At 43.2% G+C, this 22,873-nt stretch overlaps 1 protein-coding gene across 3 annotated transcripts; it reads right to left on the bottom strand.

The window, feature by feature from the left end:
* Positions 1-308: 308 nt before the first annotated feature.
* LOC121915145 (cation channel sperm-associated protein subunit gamma-like) lies at positions 309-22,831 on the bottom strand. 3 transcript variants are annotated; one of them, XM_042439065.1, is made up of 16 exons: positions 22,163-22,831; positions 21,654-21,772; positions 20,779-20,992; positions 19,441-19,503; positions 18,409-18,592; positions 17,253-17,380; positions 16,700-16,780; positions 16,497-16,553; positions 15,549-15,705; positions 6,429-6,492; positions 5,993-6,091; positions 4,808-4,906; positions 4,459-4,551; positions 3,644-3,743; positions 1,570-1,696; positions 309-1,276 (listed from the first exon to the last, which is right to left on the bottom strand). In XM_042439065.1, exons 1-16 carry the CDS (start codon positions 22,316-22,318, stop codon positions 1,146-1,148), a joined length of 1,872 nt encoding a protein of 623 aa, XP_042294999.1. In that variant the 5' UTR covers positions 22,319-22,831; the 3' UTR covers positions 309-1,145. The 3 variants fall into 3 exon arrangements, with proteins under 3 accessions (XP_042294999.1, XP_042295001.1, XP_042295000.1); XM_042439067.1 differs by having other exon boundaries at positions 18,550-18,592; XM_042439066.1 differs by lacking the exons at positions 309-1,276; positions 1,570-1,696; positions 3,644-3,743; ... (2 more) ...; positions 5,993-6,091; positions 6,429-6,492 and adding exons at positions 8,947-9,430; positions 10,321-10,447; positions 12,252-12,351; ... (2 more) ...; positions 14,226-14,324; positions 14,662-14,725.
* Between the last annotated feature and the right edge of the window lie 42 nt (positions 22,832-22,873).

Below are 22,873 nucleotides of genomic sequence, written 5' to 3'. Positions count from 1 at the left end.
TCCACTTTCTTCTTTAATTTTCCTTAGTGGTTTCTCCAAGTCTCTGATGTTTTCCACTAGTTGTATGTTGCCATCTGCTGCACATCTTAGGCAGGAGCTCTTAGTACAAGTCACGCTTCATCCAGAGCATAAATACATTCATGAAATTCATGGGTCAGAGTAGGAAAGCATTCTCCTAGTGTGCTGGCAATGGGATTTCTCAGTTGTTGCAAAATGGATCACCTTTGTGTTGGGGAAAAGGATGCTTTCCCTGCTGTACATTCTACATTTACTTGATGGCAACAGATACTTTTTCCCAAACCAAATGCCACAATAACTTAAGTCTTTATTGAATTACAGTTTTCTGGAATGACAGACAAAAACTAATAACAACATTTTAAAGGAACATACAGCTTTAAAAGAATACTGGTAAAAAGAAACCGGCTTTGGAAATACGGTAGAAGAAGGTGTAAAGGCTTTCCGCTGAGTATATATCAAGGCACTTTTAAAACTGAAACCAGCTTGGGAATGGGACAAGCAGGAGCAGAGACATGCTGTTCCCATTGGATGAGATGGATGTAACAAAGCTCTTGTTGTTTTTAAAGCCTTACTCATTCAACCCTGCCTGGATTAATTCTGTGTCAGTTTAAAGCATGTGGGAAAGGAAGAAAGGCAAGAAAAGAAAACCCACATAACGTTACACATAATACTGATGGGTCAGGCAAGTGTAAGAGGACCAGCAAATTCAACCCCAAAACAAAGATGCAGTTGTCCCTCCAAGTCCTTGGTAAAAAAGAGTGTACTTTATAGGTTTTCTCCTTGGGTGAGATGCTCTCTGAGTATTCCCACCAACCAGGTTTCTGGAACAGTTCCCATGACTCCAGGCCTCTTGTGAATGGCCCACCAACCAACCTGCTTAGAGAAATCTGTTGAACTGGTTTCTTGGGATCACTTGCAAGCAAGCCATGGCCTCTCCCTGTGTCTGTCATTTTGGGCAACGGATCCAGCAGTCATGGCCGCCACAAATGCTTGCGTCTACGCTGGCAGTCACTTAGTTCATTTCAGAAACCCTCCAGGTCAGGAAAAGCAAAGATGAGCCCTTCACATCATAGAGGAGACAGAGTGGGAGAAGGCATCCACACACGCAGGGAGAAAGGTGGCTCGCATTACTGTGTTCCTGAGGCCGGTGTGGTCGGTTTGGAGGAAGGAGGTGAAGAACTGGTCGGGATGATGTCCGATGGCATACGTTGCAGGGATGACTGACTGGTGAATGACGATGTGAAGGTGAGGCTGGATGCTGGCAGTAGAAACAGATGGGGAAGAACACATTTTAAAACACCTTCTCGAAAGTGATGTTTAAGCTCTAACATAAAGTGAAAGGAGGGATTCAAGATGTTGGTTCAGACACGTTTGGCATAGTGGAGATAGGGTTTTTCTCTGTCCATGGGACAAACAACTGCAAAAGGCCTGCAGATGTAATAGACTGCCTTCTCTGCAGCAGAAGTGTCAGTCAGGCTCTAAAAAATCCAGGATGTCCGACAGAGTGTTTCTCCACTTTAAAGCTTCTTAATGCATCGATTGCCAACTTACCGGCCCGAAATACAAATGCTTCTTCCAGTCTCCGGAATAGCCTGCCGATATAGACCTTGGCCTTGGGACCCAGTGCGCGCACTGCTATGTACAGAATGAGCATACCAAGTATGACAGCCATCGATAACTGGGAGCAGGAGAAGAAAAGTTTAATTAGTTGTTGATCAATTAGTTATAGACGTACTTGAACAGATGACACAAACATTGCAGGAGAGGAAACAAGGGAAGAACATTTGGAATGTGACATAGACACTTTTGTTGATCACAGCTCTTAAAACAAAGGTAGGCACTATGTCTGATGTCCTGCGCCAAGTCTCCAAAGCACCCCACCCCAACCTCAGATTTCTTTTCGTTTCTTTATTAAATGGCACGATTGGCTTCTGACTCCTAGGCAGATGCCCATTCTTGTCCTACAGAGGTACAGCAGCTTCTTCCTAAGCTCTGGAAAGGTCAGATTGAAAACAAATGGAAGTTATGTAGTAATGAATTATTATCACCTGCTACAGAGTGTGAGGCTATGCAAATGACTGTGTTCTTTCTAGACCAGTGAAGAGGAATTCGTTTGATAGATAACCTCTGCACGCCTGTGTACAGATTGCCTAGGCTCCCTCCTGGGTTCACGGCTGAGTCATTATGCAACTGAGGGACGGGGTGCTAAACAAAGGAAATGGATCTTATTTTGACAGCATGCTAGGGCTTGGGTGGCTTAGGAGATGGGAGTGACCAACACTTTCAAGCCTTGACCTGTGCTGTTGACATGTGTGAGTGATTCTTTTTAAACAACTGCACTGGTCATTCTTCTATTCCCACGTACAAATCAAAGCACTGGTGCTTCTCTCTGCAGCCTAGATGGTTTGAGAACTGCATGTCTAAAAGACCACCTTCCTCTCTTTCTGCCCATCAGACCCATCCAACCGCTCTCAGAGGTCCTTCTCCCAGTCTCCCTGCCATCTAGAGATCTGTGGGTCATGGCAGGAGACAAGGTTTTTTAAAGGGGGGGCAACCCTGATGCCTTTATAGTGCCAGGCAAATCATTGGCTTTTAATATGGCCAGACTTTAAATACTTTAAGAATTATTACCTTAATAATAAACACAATGAACAGGCTAATAATAATAATAACAGGCTAATAATATTAAAAATAATAAGCAGGCTAAATATACCCAATTCCCTATGAGGAACAACTTAGGGAACTGGGTATGTTTAGCCTGGAGAAAAGATGGTCAAGGGGTGATATAATAGCCCTCTTTAATAATTTGAAGGGATGTCATATTGAGGAGGGAGCAAGCTTGTTTCCTGCTGCTCCAGAGAATAGGACCCGGAACAATGGATGCAAGCTGCAGGAAAAGAGATTCCACTTGAACATTAGGAAGAACCTCCTGAGAGTAAGAGATGTTCAACAGTGGAACACACTCCTTCCTCGGAGAGTGGCGGAGTCTCCTTTCTTTGAGGTCTTTAAACAGAGGCTGGATGGCCATCTGTCAGGGGTGCTTTGATTGTGAGAATGGGGTTGGACTAGATGGCTCTTGCGGTCTCTTCCAACTCTATGATTCTCATATCTTATGTATTATTACTTAAGCATTTTTACAATAGTGTTCACTCAAAACAAAGTGACAGTGGCATACAGAAGAGCTGGTCTTCTGTTTGCCTGGCAGTGAAAGCCTCTCAATAGCCTTTGGGCCCCCAGAGTGTGCTTCACTGCTCTTCCGCAATTCCAAAACTGAGAAATATTTGGTATTCTTTTTAGGATTCCCTTGAGATGTTCTTTTGTAAACCAGAATGGAGAGCCAGCATGGTATAATTGTTTTGAACGTTGGACTAGTACTCTGGGTGACCAGAGTTTGGACCTTTCTCTCAGTCTCAGAGGAAAGCAATGGGAAACCTCTTTTGAAAAAATCTTGCCAGAAAACCCTAGGAGAGGGTCACCATAAGTCAGAGCTAGTTTGAAAGCATGTAACATCACCAGAGACCAGAAAGTAGGATCAGCTTAAACTTCTGCTCCTGCAGAGCTAGCATAGTCATGACAAACTCTAGAGAAGAAATGAGAAGGATACCATAGACCCAGCTGCTCTTACCTGCAAGTAATAGACGGACCGAGTATGACTAAGACGGAGGCCATGGATGTGGACAACGAACTCTAAGGCGTAGTCGCAATAGGTGGTTTGGTCAACTCCCCTGAGAAAGCAAAAATGGGAAAATGGGTTGACTACTGGAAAAGAGTATCTTGGTTAATTCTTCTGTCTTCTCTTTTTTTCTTTCTCTCTCTCACATTATGATTAAAATCTTTATGCAGTAATGTCCCAGGTTTCTACTTCATTAGTCACGCTCTCAGTCCCATAGGTTCCAAACCATGGAGCAACTAGTGTACTTCATCTGAACTGTTCTTCTGAGGAAAGCAGCCTGAGATATCTTGGCCTGTTTTACTAAACCAGTATGTGCTAGGCTCTGGGAATAACTGCACTTCTTATGATTTGATGATTCCATCTTTCTCAGTGCAGAGGAATTACTTGCCCACAGAAGATGTTCCTTCCTTCTCTGTTTTGAGTCTCTGATGTTGGCTTTTTTTTTTTTTTTTGGCAGTCAAGAGGCCTGCTAAAAAAAGTTTCTTAGATACAGAGAAGGAGGCCAGGTCTGGCTCTTATCCAGTTTGAAACCAAGCTTTTTGAAGCAGAAAACTAAGTACTGTACGTCCAATCTAAATTCAGAAAAAAAATGCTATCAGAAATTCAGAAAAGAGTTTCTATCCTTCTACCTAATATGACAGCCTGAGATGAGCCACTTTCCTTCTCTCTTTCCCCACCTTCTTCATTCTCTCTGCTCTTTAGCCAGCTTCACCTTTGATTCCTTCATGACTAGCTTCTTTTCCTGATCCCAATAAACAGGGGATTACCTGTTTGACACCTTCACCACAAAGAAGTAATCAGGAGCAGAAGTATCAACAGGAACAATGTCGTAACACGGAGAATTCTGCTGGCAGACCCACCTATGAGAGAAAGAAAATGCACAAAGATCTTCTTTAATATTCTTTAATATTTCTGCCTTGAGTCCAGTATAGCTTTTAGGTAATGCTTTGAATAATGGAAGAGCAAACAGGGAAAGGGGAAATTTGTACTGAACGCAAGTAAAGCCATTTAATAAAAAATACATCTATAATGACCTCTTTTGCTTGGAAGGATGATCGTAAACATACATGAATACCCAAAGGCAGAAGGAACATTTATCTATATTGTGAGGCTTACATTATCCCAGAGTTGCCTTGAGAGAGGATATGGAAACCTTCAGGGCTTGTCTGGTTTTCTTCACCATCAGCCCTAAGCCAGATGAGACTATAAGAATCACTGGGAAGAGAAAATGAAACAACAAGGGCTGAGGATAGCAATAGCAAGTACATGTCTATACCACTTATCAGTGAGCTAAGCACTCCCTAAGCAGTTTACAATACGCAAGGTAATTGCCCGCAACAAGCTGGGCACTCATTTTAGCACCTACGGAAGGATGCAAGGCTGAGTGGACCTTGGAGCCCCTGGGATCGAACTCACAACCTTGTGGCTGCAATACAGGCATTTAACCACTGTGCCACCAGGGCTCCTTAGCTGAGACTCATATGGCTCTCCAGGTGTTGCTGTATTGCAGCAACAGCAATTCTGACCACTATAATCCACAGGGAATACTTCTGGGAATTCTGGTCCATTAATTTCTGGGGGGTTGTATATTCCCAATCCAGGGGCTCCACAAACAAGTCATAATGATAATAATAATAATAATAATAATAAGAATAATAATAATAAGAAGAAGAAGAAGAAGAAGAAATTTTATTTATATCACCCCTCTCCAATTGGATCGAGGCAGCTTACAACATTAAAACACATTAAAATACAAATTAATAATTAATATCGTAAAGCCCTATAACCCAAAGACCCACCCACCCTCAAATTTAAAATGACAATTGAAGATAAATACCAATAACCAAAATCAAGCAGATGGGAAGTTGATGAAGCAATCAAGTTCATCTGGGAAGGCCTGCCAGAAGAGATCTGTCTTGACCGCCTTTTTGAAGCAGTCGAGGTTGGTAGTATTCCGGATCACCTCTGGCAGGTGAGTCCATTGTTTAAGGGCAACAGACGAAAAGGTCCTTTGAGAGACCATAGCACAAGGCTGGGTGAGGAGGTGCCTTCACAGACATATCTGCTCCTTCAAGGGGCTGGGTAACCCACCTGGAACAAACCTGTACCCTCAGACATGGGACATGCATACACTGAGAGTGCATAGCTTGTGCCGATCTAGCATTAGCAAACCGGCTTTTGTCCGGCCCATTCCTGAACCCAGGCGCTAGCAAAGAGCCCAAATTGCTTCACCTGACTCTGACTTCTGCAATCTTGACGTCACAGATACTGCATGCATGAGACCCTGAGTGTTGTACGCACCTGCCATTCATGGTGTTGTAGCGCAGAAGCTCCTCTGGGGTGAAGTATTTGATATTAGCTTCCGAAAAAGCTCCTCCACCAATGATGGTGAAGATATAGCTGTCATCAAATAAGGAAGAAAAAGAAGGTGAGCTTACACACAAAGGCACTAATTCTTCCAAAGCCTTACTTTGTATATAAGGTTTCAAACTGTATTTGCAGCAAAGGAAGTAAACTGAGGAGAGTGGGAAGAAGAGGAGAGAAACTGGGGCATTTTAAAAGCAGGCGAAGAAGCTGCCATCCTGAGAATGGCAGAGGATTAATCAGGATTGTTCTTGCCAAATAGGAGGTTGTGCATTTGGCTTGGGCCCAGGTGCCTCCATATTGTTTCCCAGGATCCTATTTCCCACAACTCAGCATTCCTACTTTGCCAGGAAAAGCTCTGCTCAGGTCTTACCTTCCGTTGAAACGCCCTGAGTCCCCTGTCACCATGTCTTGGATCAAAAAGAAGGGGTAAAACACTGCCAAAAAGAAAGAAAGACCACCTTCCTCCTTTCAGCCCATCAACCCACCAACCGCTCTCAGAGGTCCTTCTCCCAGTCATCTAGAGATTTTGGTCATGGCATTTATGCATTTTAAAGGGGACACTTTGTATATGGAATGCCCTCTCAGGGAGTCTTCACTGCAACCAACCCTGACACTGTTAGTGCCACTGCCTTTTTATTGGGCCATATTTTAAATACTAAGAATCATTACCTTAATACCTTAGTATTACGAAAGCATTTTGTACAATGGTCTTCACTCAAACAGGCTGCCAGCGGCTACCAATAAGAGCTGGCCTCTGTTTGCCCAGCAGTGAAAGCCTCTGCTCCTGGCCAAAAGGAGATGCCAGAGCATGGCTTCATACTCTTTTGCAGTTCCCAGACTGAGACATATGTTGTATTTGATATTCTTTTAGGATTTCCTTGGAGTTCTGGCGTCTGTTTGTGTTTTGTCAACCGAAGGGAGAAGCTGGCGTCGTGTAATAGTTTGAGGTTGGACTAGTACTTGGGCGACCAGAGTTGTTACCTTTGCTCAATTTTGGAAATCTACTGGTTGTGTGTGGGCAAGGCACATTCTCTCAGTCTAGAGGAAGGCAAGGGAAACCTCTTTTGAAAAATCTGGCCAGAAAACTAGGAGAGGGTCCCATAGTCAGTGTGAGTTTGGAAAGCATGTAACACCACAGAGACCAGAAAGGATCAGCTTAAATTCTGCTCCTGCAGAGCTAGCATAGTCATGACAAACTCTAGAGAAGAAATGAAAGTTCATAGACCCAGCTGCTCTTACCTGCAAGTAATAGAGGGACGAGTATGACTAAGACGGAGGCCTGGATGTGGACAAGAACTCTAAGGCTAGTCGCAAGGTGGTTTGGTCAACTCCCCTGAGAAAGCAAAAATGGGAAAAGGGGTATCTGGTTATGGTCTCTTCTGTCTCTTTTTTTCTTTCTCTCTCTCACATTATGATAAAATCTTTATGCAGATGTCCCAGTTTCTACTTTGTTCCAGCTCTCAGTCCCTGGTTCAAACCATGGACAACTAGTGTCGTACTTCATGAGAACGTTCTTCTGAGGAAAGCAGCCTGAGATATCTTGGCCGTTTTATAAACAGTATGTGCTAGGCTTGGGAATAACTGCACTTCTTATGATGGATTGACCATCTTTCCAGGCAGAGGAATTACTGGCCCATAGAAGAGATGTTTTCCCCTTCTGTTTGAGTCCCTGCTGTGATGTTGCCTTTTTGTCAACCAGAGAGGAGGCATGTCTTGCTCTTACACAGTTTGAAACCAAACTTTTTGAAGCATAAGAGCTATACTTCCAATTTAAATTCTGAATATATGCTACCAGCAGTTCTGAAACCAGTTTCTGTCTTCACAAGACCTGAACCCATTTCCTTCTCTCTTTCTTCTCCCTCTCATTCTGTCCTATTCCTTTGCAGGATTCACCCTTGGTTCCTTCATGACTAGCTTCCTTACCTGCTCTAGGAAACTGGGGAATACAAACAAGTACATGCAAATGTTATCTCTTTGCAGATTCTCGAGCCAACTGTCGGTGCTGATTTATTTATGGTGTGCTGGTTGAGAACACGTAGAACACATCCAAACACGTCACAGTCACAATAATAAGTTATATAAGGTAGAATAAATGTAAAAATCACTAAGGACTTGTTACTCTGATAGGGGCCCTATACGTACAACCATTCGCTTATCAGGAGAAAACAAAATCTAAAACTAATTTGAATGTCAAGCTAACAGTTACCTTTTTGATACCTTCAGCACAAAGAAAGTAATCAGGGCGACGTATCAATGGGACAATGTCGTAAACGGAGAATTCTGCGGCAGACCCACTATGAGACAAAATAAGCACAAGGAGATCCATAGTATTCTTTAATTTTCTTGTTTGAGCTTTTAGGTAATGCTTTGAATGAGGAAGAGCAACAGGGAGGGAAAGGGGAAATGTATATCGAAACTTAAGTAAAGCTGTTTAATGAAAATAAGCATAATGCCCCTCTTGTTTGGAAGGATGATCAGTAACATACATGAATATTTCTCTATATTGTGGGCTTACAGTATCCCATGTTTTCTTGAGAGAGGATACTGGAAACCTTCAGGGCTGTGTTGTTTGCTTTGTTGTCTGCCCTTAAGCCAGAGAGACTTTGAGAATCACTGGGAAAGAAGAATGAAACATATAGCTGAGGATAGTTGGAATCATACAGCCCCCAGGGTGTTGCAATTACAGCAACAGCAGCTCTGGCACCATAATCCACGGGGAAGAATGCTGGAGCTGAAGTCCAATATTTCTGGTGGGTTGTATATTCCTAACCTGGGGCTCACAAACAAGTCAAAATGTTACTTCTAGAACTATTCTGCTTTTACCGTTGAAGTGACTGCAAGTCGTATGTGATTATATTCATACCTAGCAAGGTTGTAAAAGAGTGTACTTTATAGGTTACTTCCTTGGGTGAGATGGTTTCTGGAACAGTTCCCATGACTCAGTCCCAGGCCTCTTGTGAATGAGCCTCCAACCAACCTGCTTAGAAACATGGCAAATATATGTAAGCTTGCTTTCTGGGATCGTTTTCAAGCAAGCTGTAGCTTCCCTCTGTGTCCTTCGTTTTGGGCAACAGATCCAGCAGTCACTGAGTCACCACAAATGCTTGCGTCTACGCTGGCAGTCACTTAGTTCATTCCAGAAACCCTCCAGGTCAGGAAAAGCAAAGATGAGCCCTTCACTTTATAGAGGAGACAGAGTGGGAGAAGGCATCCATACACGCAGGGAGGAAGGTGGCTTGCTTTACTGTGTTCCTGAGGCCGGTGTGGTGGGTTTGGAGGAAGACGGTGATGAACTGCTTGGGAGGACCTCAGATGGCGATCGATGCAGGGATGACTGACTGGTGAATGACGATGAGAAGGTGAGGCTGGATGCTGGCAGCAAAAAGAGAAGGGAAGAACGCATTTGGAAACATTTTCTGGAAAGTGATGACTTAACATAAAGTGAAAGGAGAGGTTTCAGGTGTTGGTCAAATTCTGCAGTGGGGTATAGGACTGGCAATGAAGCAAAGGAAAAGGAGAGCCAAATATGGCATCGTTGGAGTTTATCACACGGGAAGAATTTCTCTTAATTTCAAATGAGAAGAAAGTGGGGCCAGAACTCGTTCACATGAATTCGCTAGTTCAGCGAATTTACGTGAATTCGAATTGCGCTTGAACTGACTGCCCATTGTCCGAAATTGCATGTGGTAGTCTATCACGCAATAATGTGAAACCCCATGATTGCGTTCAGATTGCCACTGGATTATACTTCCAATTTTGCTTGTCTGATAAGCTCCTATGTCTTCAAGCATTCAGCATTTTGCTGAATATTCCCCAACAAGAGGTGACAGAGTTTGTAAAAGTTAATTTTTAAAACTATAGAGTCTCCAAGCCAGAATGGCTATTCTCTATGTTGACTGGAGAAGTTGGACCCCAAAGATTAACGTTTCCAGGCTCTGGCTTTTTTGGGGGGGATGGACATTTGCAGATGTCCACTGGTTTTCTTCTGGTTGGCAAACGCATTCTAGACAAAGTAACAAAGCAGACTAGAGATCTTTAGTCCAGGGTGGAATAATTGTCTAAGATACTGGGAAGTATCTGTCTCCTCCCTCCCAGATTTTCCAGGTAAGATTTGTCCACTTTCTCTACAGATGGGAAAAACATTCCAGCTAATATACTATCCTCTCTTCAGCAAAAGTGTCAGTAAGACTTAAAAAACCCAGGATGTCTCAAGGTGTGTTTCTCTTCTTTCCCACCCATTAATGCATTGGTTAACAACTCACCTGCCCGAAATGCAAAGGCTTCTTCCAGTTTCCGGATGAGTCTGGTGAGGTAGGCTTTGGCTTTGGGAGCCAGGGAAAGTACTGCTATGTACAGAGTGAGCATACCTAATATGACAGACATCGATAACTGCAAGCAGGAGAAAGTATTTTGAAATAGTTAGGGACCAAAGCATCTCATTAAAAAAAATCTGGCATGAATTTCAGGCAATGTTTGCCCTAAAACCACTCAGAAGTTTCCCCAATAGTATGGAAACATGCAAAAACTAACCCTAGCCAATAAAACCCCCAGAACTCTGGTACTATCTCCAAATATCTCAGTTCTCCTCTGCAACCACTCACTCTCAAAACGGCCAAAGGCAGAGACAAACCTTCCTGTTGCCATTTTGTAGAGGAAACACTTGCTTTCCCCTGCAGTTCCTCTCAAAATGGCAACAGGAAGAGATGTGCTTTCACTCCCTGCCACTATTTTAAGAAGGTCACCAGAAGAAAAGTGTCATTTGGGGCTTGCGGTGTGCCAAGTGAAACCTGTGGGTGTTCAGTGAGGAAGTGGACTCTGGTGCCCTTGCAGTTGCCCAGCCCTGCCCTATAGAGTTGTAGTAGCTTATTTCTAAGATTTGAGGAGGATGGATTAAAAACAAAGGTTCACTCTTCTTTTGAATGGAGATTCTGCGGGAAGGCGTTACTCCCACTTGCTACAGATTGTGGGGCTATGCAAATGACGTTGTGCTTTCCACACCAATGAAGAGGAATTCGTTTAATAGATAACCTCTACACTTCTGTGTACAGGCTTTCTGGGCTCCCTACTGGGTTTGTGGGTGAATCACAATTTGAGTGTTCTGGTTTGCTATTCTGTCTCTTGGCAACTATACAATTAAGGGACACAGAGCTACGGAAAACGATCCTTTCTTAAAAGTAGGCTAGGGCTTGGGTGGCTTAGGAGATGGCAATTTCATGGGCAAGACCAACATTGGGGAGCCTCGATCTGTGCTGTTGATGTGTGTGTTATTCTTTTTAAAGAACTGCACTGGCCATTCTTTTATTCCCACGTACAAATCAAAGCACTGGTGCTTCTCTCTGCAGCTTAAATGGTTTGAGAACTGCATGTAAAGACCACCTTCCTCTCTTTCAGCCCATCAGACCCATCCAACCGCTCTCAGAGGTCCTTCTCCCAGTCATCTAGAGATTTGTGGGTCATGGCATTTATGCATTTTAAAAGGGGACACTTTGTATATGGAATGCCCTCCTCAGGGAGTCGTCACTGCAACCAACCCTGACACCTGTTTAGTGCCACTGCCTTTTTATTGGGCCATATTTGAAGTACCTTAAGAATCATTACCTTAATACCTTACGTATTACTGAAAGCATTTTGTACAATAGTCTTCACTCAAAACAGGCTGCCAGCGGCTTACCAATAAGAGCTGGCCTTCTGTTTGCCCAGCAGTGAAAGCCTCTGCTCCTGGCCAAAAGGAGATGCCAGAGCATGCTTCACTACTCTTTTGCAGTTCCAAGACTGAGACATATTTGTATTTGATATTCTTTTTAGGATTTCCTTGAGATGTTCTGAGAGTCTGTTTGTGTTTTGTAAACCAGAAGGGAGAGCTGGCGTAGTGTAATGGTTTGAGTGTTGGACTAGTACTCTGGGCGACCAGAGTTTGTACCTTTGCTCAATTTTGGAAATCTACTGGTTGTTGTTGGGCAAGGCACATTCTCTCAGTCTTAGAGGAAGGCAAGGGCAAACCTCTTTTGAAGAAATCTGGCCTGAAAAACTTAGGAGAGGGTCGCCATAAGTCAGTGTTAGTTTGGAAACATGTAACACCACCAGAGACCAGAAAGCAGGATCAGCTTAAATGTCTGCTCCTGCAGAGCTAGCATAGTCATGACAAACTCTAGAGAAGAAATGAGAAGGATATCATAGACCCAGCTGCTCTTACCTGCAGTAGATAGAGGGATCGAGTATGACTAATGCGGAGGCCGTGGATGTGGACAATGAACTCTAAGGCATAGTCGCAATAGGTGGTTTGGTCAACTCCCCTGAGAAAGCAAAAATGGGAAAATGGGTATCTTGTTCATTCCTTTGTCTTCTTTTTCTTTTTCTCTACAATTAAATCTTTATGCAGCAGTGTCCCAGCTTTCACCTTTGTTGGTCAAGCTCTCAGTCCTGTGGGTTCTAAACCATGGAACAACTAGTGTACAGTACTTCATGAGAACAGTTCTTCTGAGGAAAGCAGCCTGAGATATCTTGGCCTGTTTTATTAAATCAGTATGTGCTAGGCTCTGGGAATAACTGCACTTCTTATGACTGGATGAATCCATCTTTCTCAGCGCAAGGGAATTACTTGCCCATAGAAGAGGATGTTTTCCCCTTCTGTTTGAGTCCCTGCTGTGATGTTGCCTTTTTTTGCAACCAAGAGGGAGGTCATGTCTTGCTCTTACACAGTTTGAAACCAAACTTTTTGAAGCATAAGAGCTAACTACTTCCAATTTAAATTCTGAATATATTGCTACCAGCAGTTCTGAAAGCAGTTTCTGTCTTCCTACCAAGACCTGAACCCATTTCCTTCTCTCTTTCTTCTCCCTCTTCATTCTGTCTATTCCTTTGCAGGATTCACCCTTGGTTCCTTCATGACTAGCTTCCTTACCTGGCTCTAGGAAACTGGGGAATACAAACAAGTACATGCAAATGTTATCTCTTTGCAGATTTCTCGATGCCAACTGTCGGTGCTGATTTATTTATTTTTGTTGCTGTTGTTGAGAACACGTAGAACACATCCAAACACAGTCACAGTCACAATAATAAGTTATTATAAAGGTAGAATAAATGTAAAAATCACTAAGGACTTGTTATCTCTGATAGGGGCCCTATAAGTACAACACATTAGCTTATCAGGAGAAAACAAAATCTAAAACTAATTTGAATGTTCAAGCTAACAGTTACCTGTTTGATACCTTCAGCACAAAGAAGTAATCAGGAGCAGACGTATCAATGGGAACAATGTCGTAACACGGAGAATTCTGCTGGCAGACCCACCTATGAGACAAAATAATACACAAGGAGATCCTATACTGTAGTATTCTTTAATATTTCTGATTTGAGCTTTTAGGTAATGCTTTGAATGAGGGAGGAGCAAACAGGGAGGGAAAGGGGAAATTTATACGAAACTTAAGTAAAGCTGTTTAATGAAAATAAGCCTATAATTGCCCCTCTTGTTTGGAAGGATGATCAGTAACATACATGAATATTTCTCTATATTGTGAGGCTTACAGTATCCCATTGTTTTCTTGAGAGAGGATCTGGAAACCTTCAGGGCTTGTCATGTTTTCTTTGTTGTCTGCCCTTAGCCAGATGAGACTTTGAGAATCACTGGAAAAGAAGAAATGAAACAATGAGAGCTGAGGATAGTTGGGAATCATACAGCCCCCCAGGTGTTGCCACATTACAGCAACAGCAGCTCTGGCAACCATAATCCACGGGGAAGAATGCTGGGAGCTGAAGTCCAATAATTTCTGGTGGGTTGTATATTCCTAACCTGGGGGCTTCACAAACAAGTCAAACATGTTACTTACTAGAACTATTCATGCTTTTACCGTTGAAAGTGACTGCAAGTCGTATGGGATTTATATTCATACCTAGCAAGGTTGGGTGAGGAGATGCCTTCACAGACATATCTGCTCCTTCAAGGGGCTGGGTAACCCACCTGGAACAAACCTGTACCCTCAGACATGGGATGTGCATCCAAAGAGAGCGTCTAGCTTGTGCCGATCTAGCATTAGCAAACCGGCTTTTGTCCGGCCCATTCCTGAACCCAGGCGCTAACAAAGAGCCCAAATTGCTTCACCTGAATCTGACTTCTGCAATCTTGACGTCACAGATATTGCATGCATGAGACCCTGAGTGTTGTACGCACCTGCCATTCATGGTGTTGTAGCGCAGAAGCTCCTCTGGGGTGAAGTATTTGATATTAGCTTCCGAAAAAGCTCCTCCACCAATGATGGTGAAGATATAGCTGTCATCAAATAAGGAAGAAAAAGAAGGTGAGCTTACACACGAAGGCACTAATTCTTCCAAAGCCTTACTTTGTATATAAGGTTTCAAACTGTATTTGCAGCAAAGGAAGTAAACTGAGGAGAGTGGGAAGAAGAGGAGAGAAACTGGGGCATTTTAAAAGCAGGCGAAGAAGCTGCCATCCTGAGAATGGCAGAGGATTAATCGGGATTGTTCTTGCCAAATAGGAGATTGTGCATTTGGCTTGGGCCCAGGTGCCTCCATATTGTTTCCCAGGATCCTATTTCCCACAACTCAGCATTCCTACTTTGCCAGGAAAAGCTCTGCTCAGGTCTTACCTTCCATTGAAACGCCCTGAGTCCCCTGTCACCATGTCTTGGATCAAAAAGAAGGGGTAAAACACTGCCAAAGAAAGAAAGAAAGAAAGAAAGAAAGTGTGTCAAATACGGTGTAAGCTCCCTGGCTCCAGGCTCCCAAGCGGAGCAAGCTGAATGGACCAACGCTTCTTACTTACTTACTTAAAAATGTTTAACATTCATTAAAAACATGTATATGCGGACTTCAACAAGAGTTCATATAAATAATGCATATAAACACAAAACTTACAAACATATACACATACCACAAACAACAAATAAAATGACTTCCTCCCCTTTACATCCTGAGTATATTTGCAATTTTAAATAACTTGTTCTTGGTTGTTGTTTTTTTTAATCATTCAGTGTGATGGGGCTCTGGGAATGCCAGATACTGTTAAGACTGCAAATCCCACCAGCCCCAGCCAGGATGGCCAATGGTGAGGAATTCTGGGAGCTGAAGATCAGAGACATGATTCCAACTTCTGCAGGAGATTTTTAGACAAGATTGTAATCTGGACTCCCTGTACAAAATGAGTTCAAAAAGGATAGCCTGATCAGTGAAAATAACTCTGCAGCAAACTAGATAGAACTAGAGCTGGATTTTAGCAAACTGAACACTCTCACCCCATTCCTTTTTCTTCCCTCTGTTGTCTCCCTATTGTCAGCATTAAGACTGGAAGCACGGTTTGGGCAGGAATTATTGTCATTCCTTGCCTCTGTGGAATCCCCCCACCTGTTTTATTGCTGTTTGAAGCATAAATGTATAATGGTGTCACACAAATTGCCTTCTAGCAGTGTCAAATCCAAACTTCTGGCTTCTCACCTCACCTAATATCAGAAAACTGATGCAGCCACCATGTACTTACCATCGCTAAAGTAGAAGCAGGGCATCTCTGGGTCTTCTTTCACACAGTCAAAGTAGCGCTTGTTTTGCTCAGTAGAATAACTCTTAGTGAAAGTGATGTCAAAAGCCAGCCTTTTGCCTGGAGGGCATCCAATGTTGATGTCCATGTTGATGTTGCCCTGCAGGGTAGGTAAAGAATAAAAGCCTTTTGCTTGAAAGCCATGATTTTCAAAATTCCTCTCAATGAAGGTGTTCTGATACAACCTGTTCTGGGTGAAAGCAAGGCAAAAGAACCGAACAGAGGGGCTATGGATCCAATGAAAAAGATTTCATTTAAAGCCCACGATTCCTTGCCTTGCTTGGGTGACAGAAAAGGTTAACCTAAACTTTGATGTTTCCTATTCCACTGCTAGAGAATGGGGTTGCAAAGGCAGAGAAGGGAGGACAAGATCATTGGAGGGATGTAAGAAGGGATGGGCATGGGTGAAAAAATTATAGGATCAGTGGAACACTGGAAGGGGGTTGTACAAGAGCAGCAATGCTGGAAAGATGAATATAGTCTGCCCTTCATATCCATGGAGGATCCGTTTCAGACACAAACACACCCATGGGACCTCAAGTTCCATTGTGCTTAATGGCGGGCGGTGATAAATGCACAGCCTTGTGCATGGGTACTTATTGAATTCAATGGGGCTTGCCATCCACAGATGTTTAAATCAGTGGATGGTAAGCCTGCAAGAGTCCACTGTACATGGATGCAGGAACAGATGACAGATGGAAAGATGCTATGGCAAATGGATGAAGGGGGAAAGGACTTGTATAGCAGCAAAGAGGAGGAGATGAGCGGACAAACCAGGAATGGTGAAGATGCAGTACCAATTCTGTGCTCCTTGTGGTGCTGGAGTCTGCTGGCAGAAGAGCAGAAGGGAGATTACATTACTTGCCATCAGAGAATCAAGGCCACTATTACCTTTATGCGTGGTCCTTTGGTAGTGTAGTCATAGCAATTCATCCCTGAATGTGCAATCTGGAAAAGCAAAACAAATTGAACACATCTCAGTGAAAAGGCCAGGCTTGCATAATGACAACTGATAGGCCACCCCAGGCCTAGCCCAAGAGGAAACAAGACCATGAAATCTAAAGCTTTGGAACTGACAAGCAATGCTCTGTTACCTTCAGATTAGCAGAGCTCTTCAACAACTCCTTCCCACTGATCTGCTGCCTTGGATAATTGCCACTGTCTGAGATCGACACCTTTGGGAAAGGGGTTTGTTATTGTTGTAGAATAAAACAGTGAAGCAAAACAAAGGCCTGTATCACACGGGGAAAATCCCGTGAAAGAACGGGATTTAAAAGGTTGAAAAAACCCAACAAAAGTGGGTTGATTTTCACACATGTCGTTGTTAAACTTATGTTTACCCCAACGGAACACTGGCTTACTTAAGCATTTACCTGAACCTGACTAGGTCAGAGAAATACCGGACATTTCATCTCAAGCAATCTTTCAGGACCTACAGTATCTAAGACATGACTAACTAGGCCTGTGAGTGTAAATTTAAGATGCATATTGTTAAACTCTGGTGGTCTCAAGCAGCTTCAAACAGATCACAATGTAAGTGTGGAGTTCAGTATTTTCACATTTCAGAATGATGATCAGAACACTGGTGCATTTCTTACTTTAATGGCATAAGTATACTTGACCTGAAAGGAACAGAGGAGCCCTTACCCGATACAGCACTGAGCCTCTGCTGATCAGTTCCTGCCTATGTAGATCTGCATGAACATACTCAGGATGGGCTAAAAGAATGGTGAGCCACATATACTGGAGAGAATTTTCTTCTGCCGTCTCCCCCACTGCAGAAAAAACAGAAGATCCATTATCGCATTTAAACCTATGATGCATCTAGATTTGCAATACTGCAAATAACAGTGGTTCCTTCATTTCAGAAAGGATTGGTTTTTTTAAAGAAAAAAGGAAAAAGACACTTTCAATTCAGATAGAAGTCAAAGCCCCATCTTTGAGAAGAAACTTAGTGGAGAATGCAAAGACATAGCTGCATTAGTCTGGAAAATCACTATGCAAATGGGTCTTGCAGCACCTTTCTTGCATAGCAGCAATAATAGCTTCATTTATATACCACTTCATACCACACTATGATCTGCTGCCTTGGATAATTGCCACAGTCTGAGATCGACACCTTTGGGAAAGGGGTTTGTTATTGTTGTAGAATAAAACAGTGAAGCAAAACAAAGGCCTGTAAGCTAATTGCCCCCATCAAGCTGGGTACTCCTTTTAGCCACCTCAGAAGGATGCCAGGGATTGAACTCACAGCCTTGTGGTTTGTGAATGAGTGGCTACAGTATAGGCATTTAACCACTGTGCCACCAGGGCTCTTTGAGACTAAGAAAGATAGAAGTTGGTAGCATGAGCTTTTGTAGACTTGAGCCTACTTCCTCAGATGCGTTGGTGGAGTGGAAACCCAGGGATTTATTTGGGGGGGGGGCGCTATGGCTTTATTTTGCCTCCCTGTAGCTATACACCTAAGGAGCTAGTGTGGTGCAATTGTTTTGAGTGTTGGATTTTGACTCTGGAAACCAGAGTTTGAATCCTCACTTATCCATGAAAACCCACTGGGTGTCATACTGTCTCAGCCTCAAGAGAAGGTGCTCCCCCTCTGAATAAATCTTGCCAAGAAAACGTCATGATAGTTTTGCCTTAGCATGGCCATAATTCAGAAACAACAATAAGGTACACCACTGCCTATAATAAAGGAACCCAGTCTCTGCCTCCTTTGCCCACCTCCCCAATATACTGGCTCTCAAGTGACAACACCTATCTCTCCTTCCTCATCATAGCAGCTCCTGGGCTCCCCACAGCTTACTGCTCTGTTTGGTTGTCCTGATGCTCAGATACACAGAAAAGACAAAGGTCTGCTTCCTGTCCAAGTAGATTGTTTTTGGCAGCAAATTATTTGGAATGAGGTCATAGACCTTAACATAGTTGGCCATGTCAACGTAGATACCTCCCGAGGACTTCCGGTTGCTGGCCATGTAGTAGTAATATTCCTGGAAAGAATTGCATGTGACTGAATTAGGCATATCAATCGATCCTTTATATCATCACAACAGTAGTTCTGCTACAAGTATATTTATACACAATTTTTCCTTATTGTGTGATTGTTATTATGTATTAAATCTACTCTGGTTCCCTGCCTCAATCTATTGGGAGAGGAAGGTAAGAAATATATTGTTTTTGTTGTTGAGGAAGAAACATAGGCTTTTGCAGAAAATAAGACAGCTTTTTAAAAACAAAGTGATCTCTTCAGCCAGGCAGTGAAAATTTTGCAACAAGAGTAAAACTCAGATCTGAAATCTATGCTACTTATGTAAATAGATCACATTACGGTCTCAGTGCTATTAGTGCTGTTATTGTCCTTAGCTTCAGTTTCATTTCATTTCATTTTTCTTTTACTGTTTTGCATCTTGATGATTTTGCAAGTCAGAAGGAAAGGGCACTATGCCAGACACCAAGGTTTGGCCTCCAATTCAAGGAAATCTTATTCAGTCAAGAGTCTCAGAACCATAAAATTGCTTTAAAAAAACAACGCTGTAGAATGAATATTTCAGAAAGATGAATTGTATGACCAGTACCGAAGAATTCCAACCTAAATACAGACCTGTCCAGAGATTTTACCATTTCAGATCTAGAATAATGGACTTTTCCCAGTTTAATTCTAGGAAAGCAGAGATCAGAAGCAATCTATAGAACTGATGTCATACCTACTCCCTCCCTGCTATCATGCATAAAGTGCCCAAACTGGGAGATTTTCTTTTAAACCCCCCCACCCCCACCCCACAAAGGACCTAGGTCTAAGATGCAGCTAAAGGGCCTTCTGAGGAAATGATTATCTTACTGCATCTTCTTTCTTGTTCTTCCACCAGCGCCACGTGGGATCATGGACTGGGTCAGCATAAGACTAGCAAGATAAAAACAAAAACAAAATAAAACCCTTAGTACGATACAGTTTGAAGACAGAGAAACTCCACTATGCCAAAATCAAAGAAAGACATGGTCACGCCAGGGACGTAGCAATAAATTACTAAGGCGGTATCCGTATTGCACATTTGCAGTGGCTTTATACCATGTTAACTGCCATGGCTCCATCATTTGGAATCCTGGGAAGGGACTTACAGTTCTTTCGTGCATTATCCTAAAACAGTTGCATTACAGCTCTCTTGCATAGAAATCTCAGCACCTCAGGAAACTACAAATCCCAGAATGTATAGAATGGTGCCTTAGCAGTTAAGGTGGTATCAAACTGCTATGACTGTAGTGTGGATACACTAAAACCTCCTGCTGGCCTGCCCAGCCAGGATCCATTGGGGGTATCATAGTGGCCAATGGACAGAGGAGGCTCTTGCAATTGGCTTCAGCCCTAAAAAGAGCAAAGAGGACAGGGGAGGAAGGGTGAGCAAAGGTGGCATGGGGCATACAGCACTTGGCTGCTGCTCAAAACATGCTCAATGCCACCACTCCCACTACAAGAGTAGCCTCAGCCAGGAGGGCTGTTAAACTGCCCCCCAAGTCAGCAGTGACAGCAGCAGTACAAACTGATGCCAAAAAATGGTAAAGTGGGATGCCTGGGGTTTTGCTTCAAGAGATAGTAGCGGACACAGGAGATACTGGCTTATGGTGGCCTCTGGTGGCTGATAATGAGAAAGACACTGCTAATAATGTCGGGCATTCAGGGACACTGCCCTCTCAGACCTACCTTTAGGGGCAAGCCAGATCTTCTATTTTAAAAATGAAGACAAGAGTTTCACAACCTTCAAATGGATGCCCCAAACAAAAGGTTGGAAACTAGAGGCTGTTCACTTCTCCAAGCCTTCAAACCAAGAATAAGGGCAGAAAACTGGGGTTTGGAAGGTGAGGAAGACACAGCGTTACGGTACTTCATCTTGCTCCAAAATCTGTTAAAAATTAAAGCTCAATTTGCAACCCTAGGTCCCATGTCAGCAGGGGACAGGGGTCAAAGCCAGCTGTAAGTGAGCCAGAACCTGGGTGCAGGAACATCTTTTTGACACACAAACACAAATAAAGTTTTCACCTGTTCCACTCCCTTTTGTCCTTTTGGCCCAATAGCCCATGGAAAAAAGAACATTTCACTCTTGACAGAGGTCTGAAGTAACAGCCACAAAATTTAACACAACAGTCAGTCAGCCCCTTCAAAAACAAGAAAAACTGTCCTCACTCTGTGGTAAGCTGAGTGCAGCTGCAGGAGCTGGTAGACCAGTCCCTGGTACACAGAAAGCGATCTCTCGTCATGAAAGTCTGCTTTCATCATGATTTCTGGTGGCTTGGCACGATAATGCTCCATCCGAGTAAAGCGCTGTGGGAATGGCAAGTCCACCATGCGTACAACGGCAAATGGGCAACGGTGGGTGAATCTGATGTAGTCTATTCCACTGGGAACAAAGAAGCAGATTCATCATACAATCTCTTGAACTCTGTATTCCCTGCCCAGCATGAATTCCACCTAGAACAGGGATGCAGAACATGCGGCCCTCCAGAAGTTCACTGATTGCTAGTTCCATCATCCCTCACCATGGCTATGCTGGCTGGGGCTAATGGGGTTTGAAATGAAGAACAGGTGGAGGGCCACATATTCCTCACCTTTGATCCCAATCTTGTCTAGACCACTAAGAAGTTTCGGCTAGGCCCATGATTCAAGGTAAAATGGACACACTGCCCATGGCCTGGTTTTAGGGCTCGCCTTGCAGTGAACAACTTTCCCTGAGCACAGGAAAGTGCTGAGAACCGTTGTGAAACAACTGGCAGGGAGTGGGATCTCTGGCTAGCCACAAAGGCCACTGTCTCAGAGTGGCCAATGCTCTGCTGTAGCAAAAAAACAAACAAAGAAGCAGACCTCCGAAATTCTAAAAGAGGTCAGTCATTTTCTGAGCTATTGGTAAAGCAAATTATAAATTCCATTATGGGAGAATGCGGGGGGATACAAATCCAATACATAAATCAATAATAGTCAGCTGCTAACAAACCATTGCTGCCCTGGCAGGTGCCTCAGACAACATCAGATCAATGAAGTACATCTTGTGTGTTCCCACTCACTTGTGTGTCATCCCTTTGTGAGGAGTGTTGATCAACAGGTCATAGGTCAGGATATGATCCAGAGGGAATTTCCTCTTGATTAATCTTCCAGTGGTTCCAGGATCTTCCCTATAAATCAACTTAAAGAAAAGGGGGCAAGGACAATAGACTGAGGCTGGAGCAACAAAGTCATGCTGAAATTTCTGCAGCAAATACTCCTATCATACATGGAGCAAGAATTATTTTGAACTACAATCTGCAACATGGCAACATTTTAGTTAGCCAGGTCAAGGAAAACTTATCACAGCGTTTTCTTGCCAAGATTTGTTCAGAGGTGGTTCTCCATTGCCTTCCTCTGAGGCTGAGAGAGTGTTAATTGACCAAGGGCACCAGAGTGAGTTTCCAGAGCTGAGCCAGGATTCAAACCCTCGTTCCCAAAGTACTAATCCTATTACTACCAGTACACCATGCTGTTTCTCACTGACTACGTCAAGAATTTCCAAGTCACATCCACAGAGAGAGATACCCACCTCTTGCATCCCATCCTTATCAAAGAAAACAGTGACTATAGCTTGTTTGGCATTCAAGTCATGATCTGGTGAGCCTTCCATCACTTGCAGGGTGTTGTACACGGACCAGGCTTTTGATGGATATGCTCTTTTGATCTCTAGGCTGCCTTCTCTCATAACCCAGACCTTGAATAAGAACAGGAGAAGAAGTGCTCAGTTAAAATCTCTCTTTATCCCTATCTCTCACACATGCACGCATGCACACTGATAGAGAAATCGCTGGGGCATCTGTCTGAATTATCCCCACCCCAATATGATGTTTCACTTTGGTCACTGAAAGAGAAAAGAAGAGCAACAAACAGCATAATGATTAATAGAACAAATTACGTCTCTGAAAAAGTAACACTAAAAATGGGGGCCTGTAATACATTACATGACCAATTACTTTTTAAAAGTAACTTTGTTCTCTGGGCTTAGTTCATCCAACCTCCCCACAACAAGGCAAAGATGATAAGCACAATTCATCATATTTCCAAGACCCATCCAAAAGGATTCAGCTGATAACCAACTGATTCCCCTCAAGAGGCACATCCCAGCCAGATCTGGCCAAATCGCTTCCTCAGAGAGGAGAAACTTCCTAGTCCACTATCAACCTACAAACAAAAGAAGCAGGCCAGACTTGTTCTGTAGCTTAGACAGTGAATAATCAATTAGTAATTCATTCAGTGAATC

Source organism: Sceloporus undulatus, chromosome 9 (genome assembly GCF_019175285.1).
Source record: "Sceloporus undulatus isolate JIND9_A2432 ecotype Alabama chromosome 9, SceUnd_v1.1, whole genome shotgun sequence".
NCBI classification, from domain to species: domain Eukaryota; kingdom Metazoa; phylum Chordata; class Lepidosauria; order Squamata; family Phrynosomatidae; genus Sceloporus; species Sceloporus undulatus.
This window is presented reverse-complemented; position numbering and strand designations above follow the sequence as displayed.

Coding starts and splice junctions, on each gene's coding strand:
- LOC121915145 (XM_042439065.1), bottom strand. CDS start 22,318: ATGAGAGAAGGCAGCCTAGAGATCAAAAGAGCATATCCATCAAAAGCC. Junction 16,781..17,252: donor GAGGCTCAGTGCTGTATCGG/GTAAGGGCTCCT, acceptor CCTTTCCCAAAG/GTGTCGATCTCAGACAGTGG. Junction 16,554..16,699: donor AGAGCTCTGCTAATCTGAAG/GTAACAGAGCAT, acceptor TTGCTTTTCCAG/ATTGCACATTCAGGGATGAA.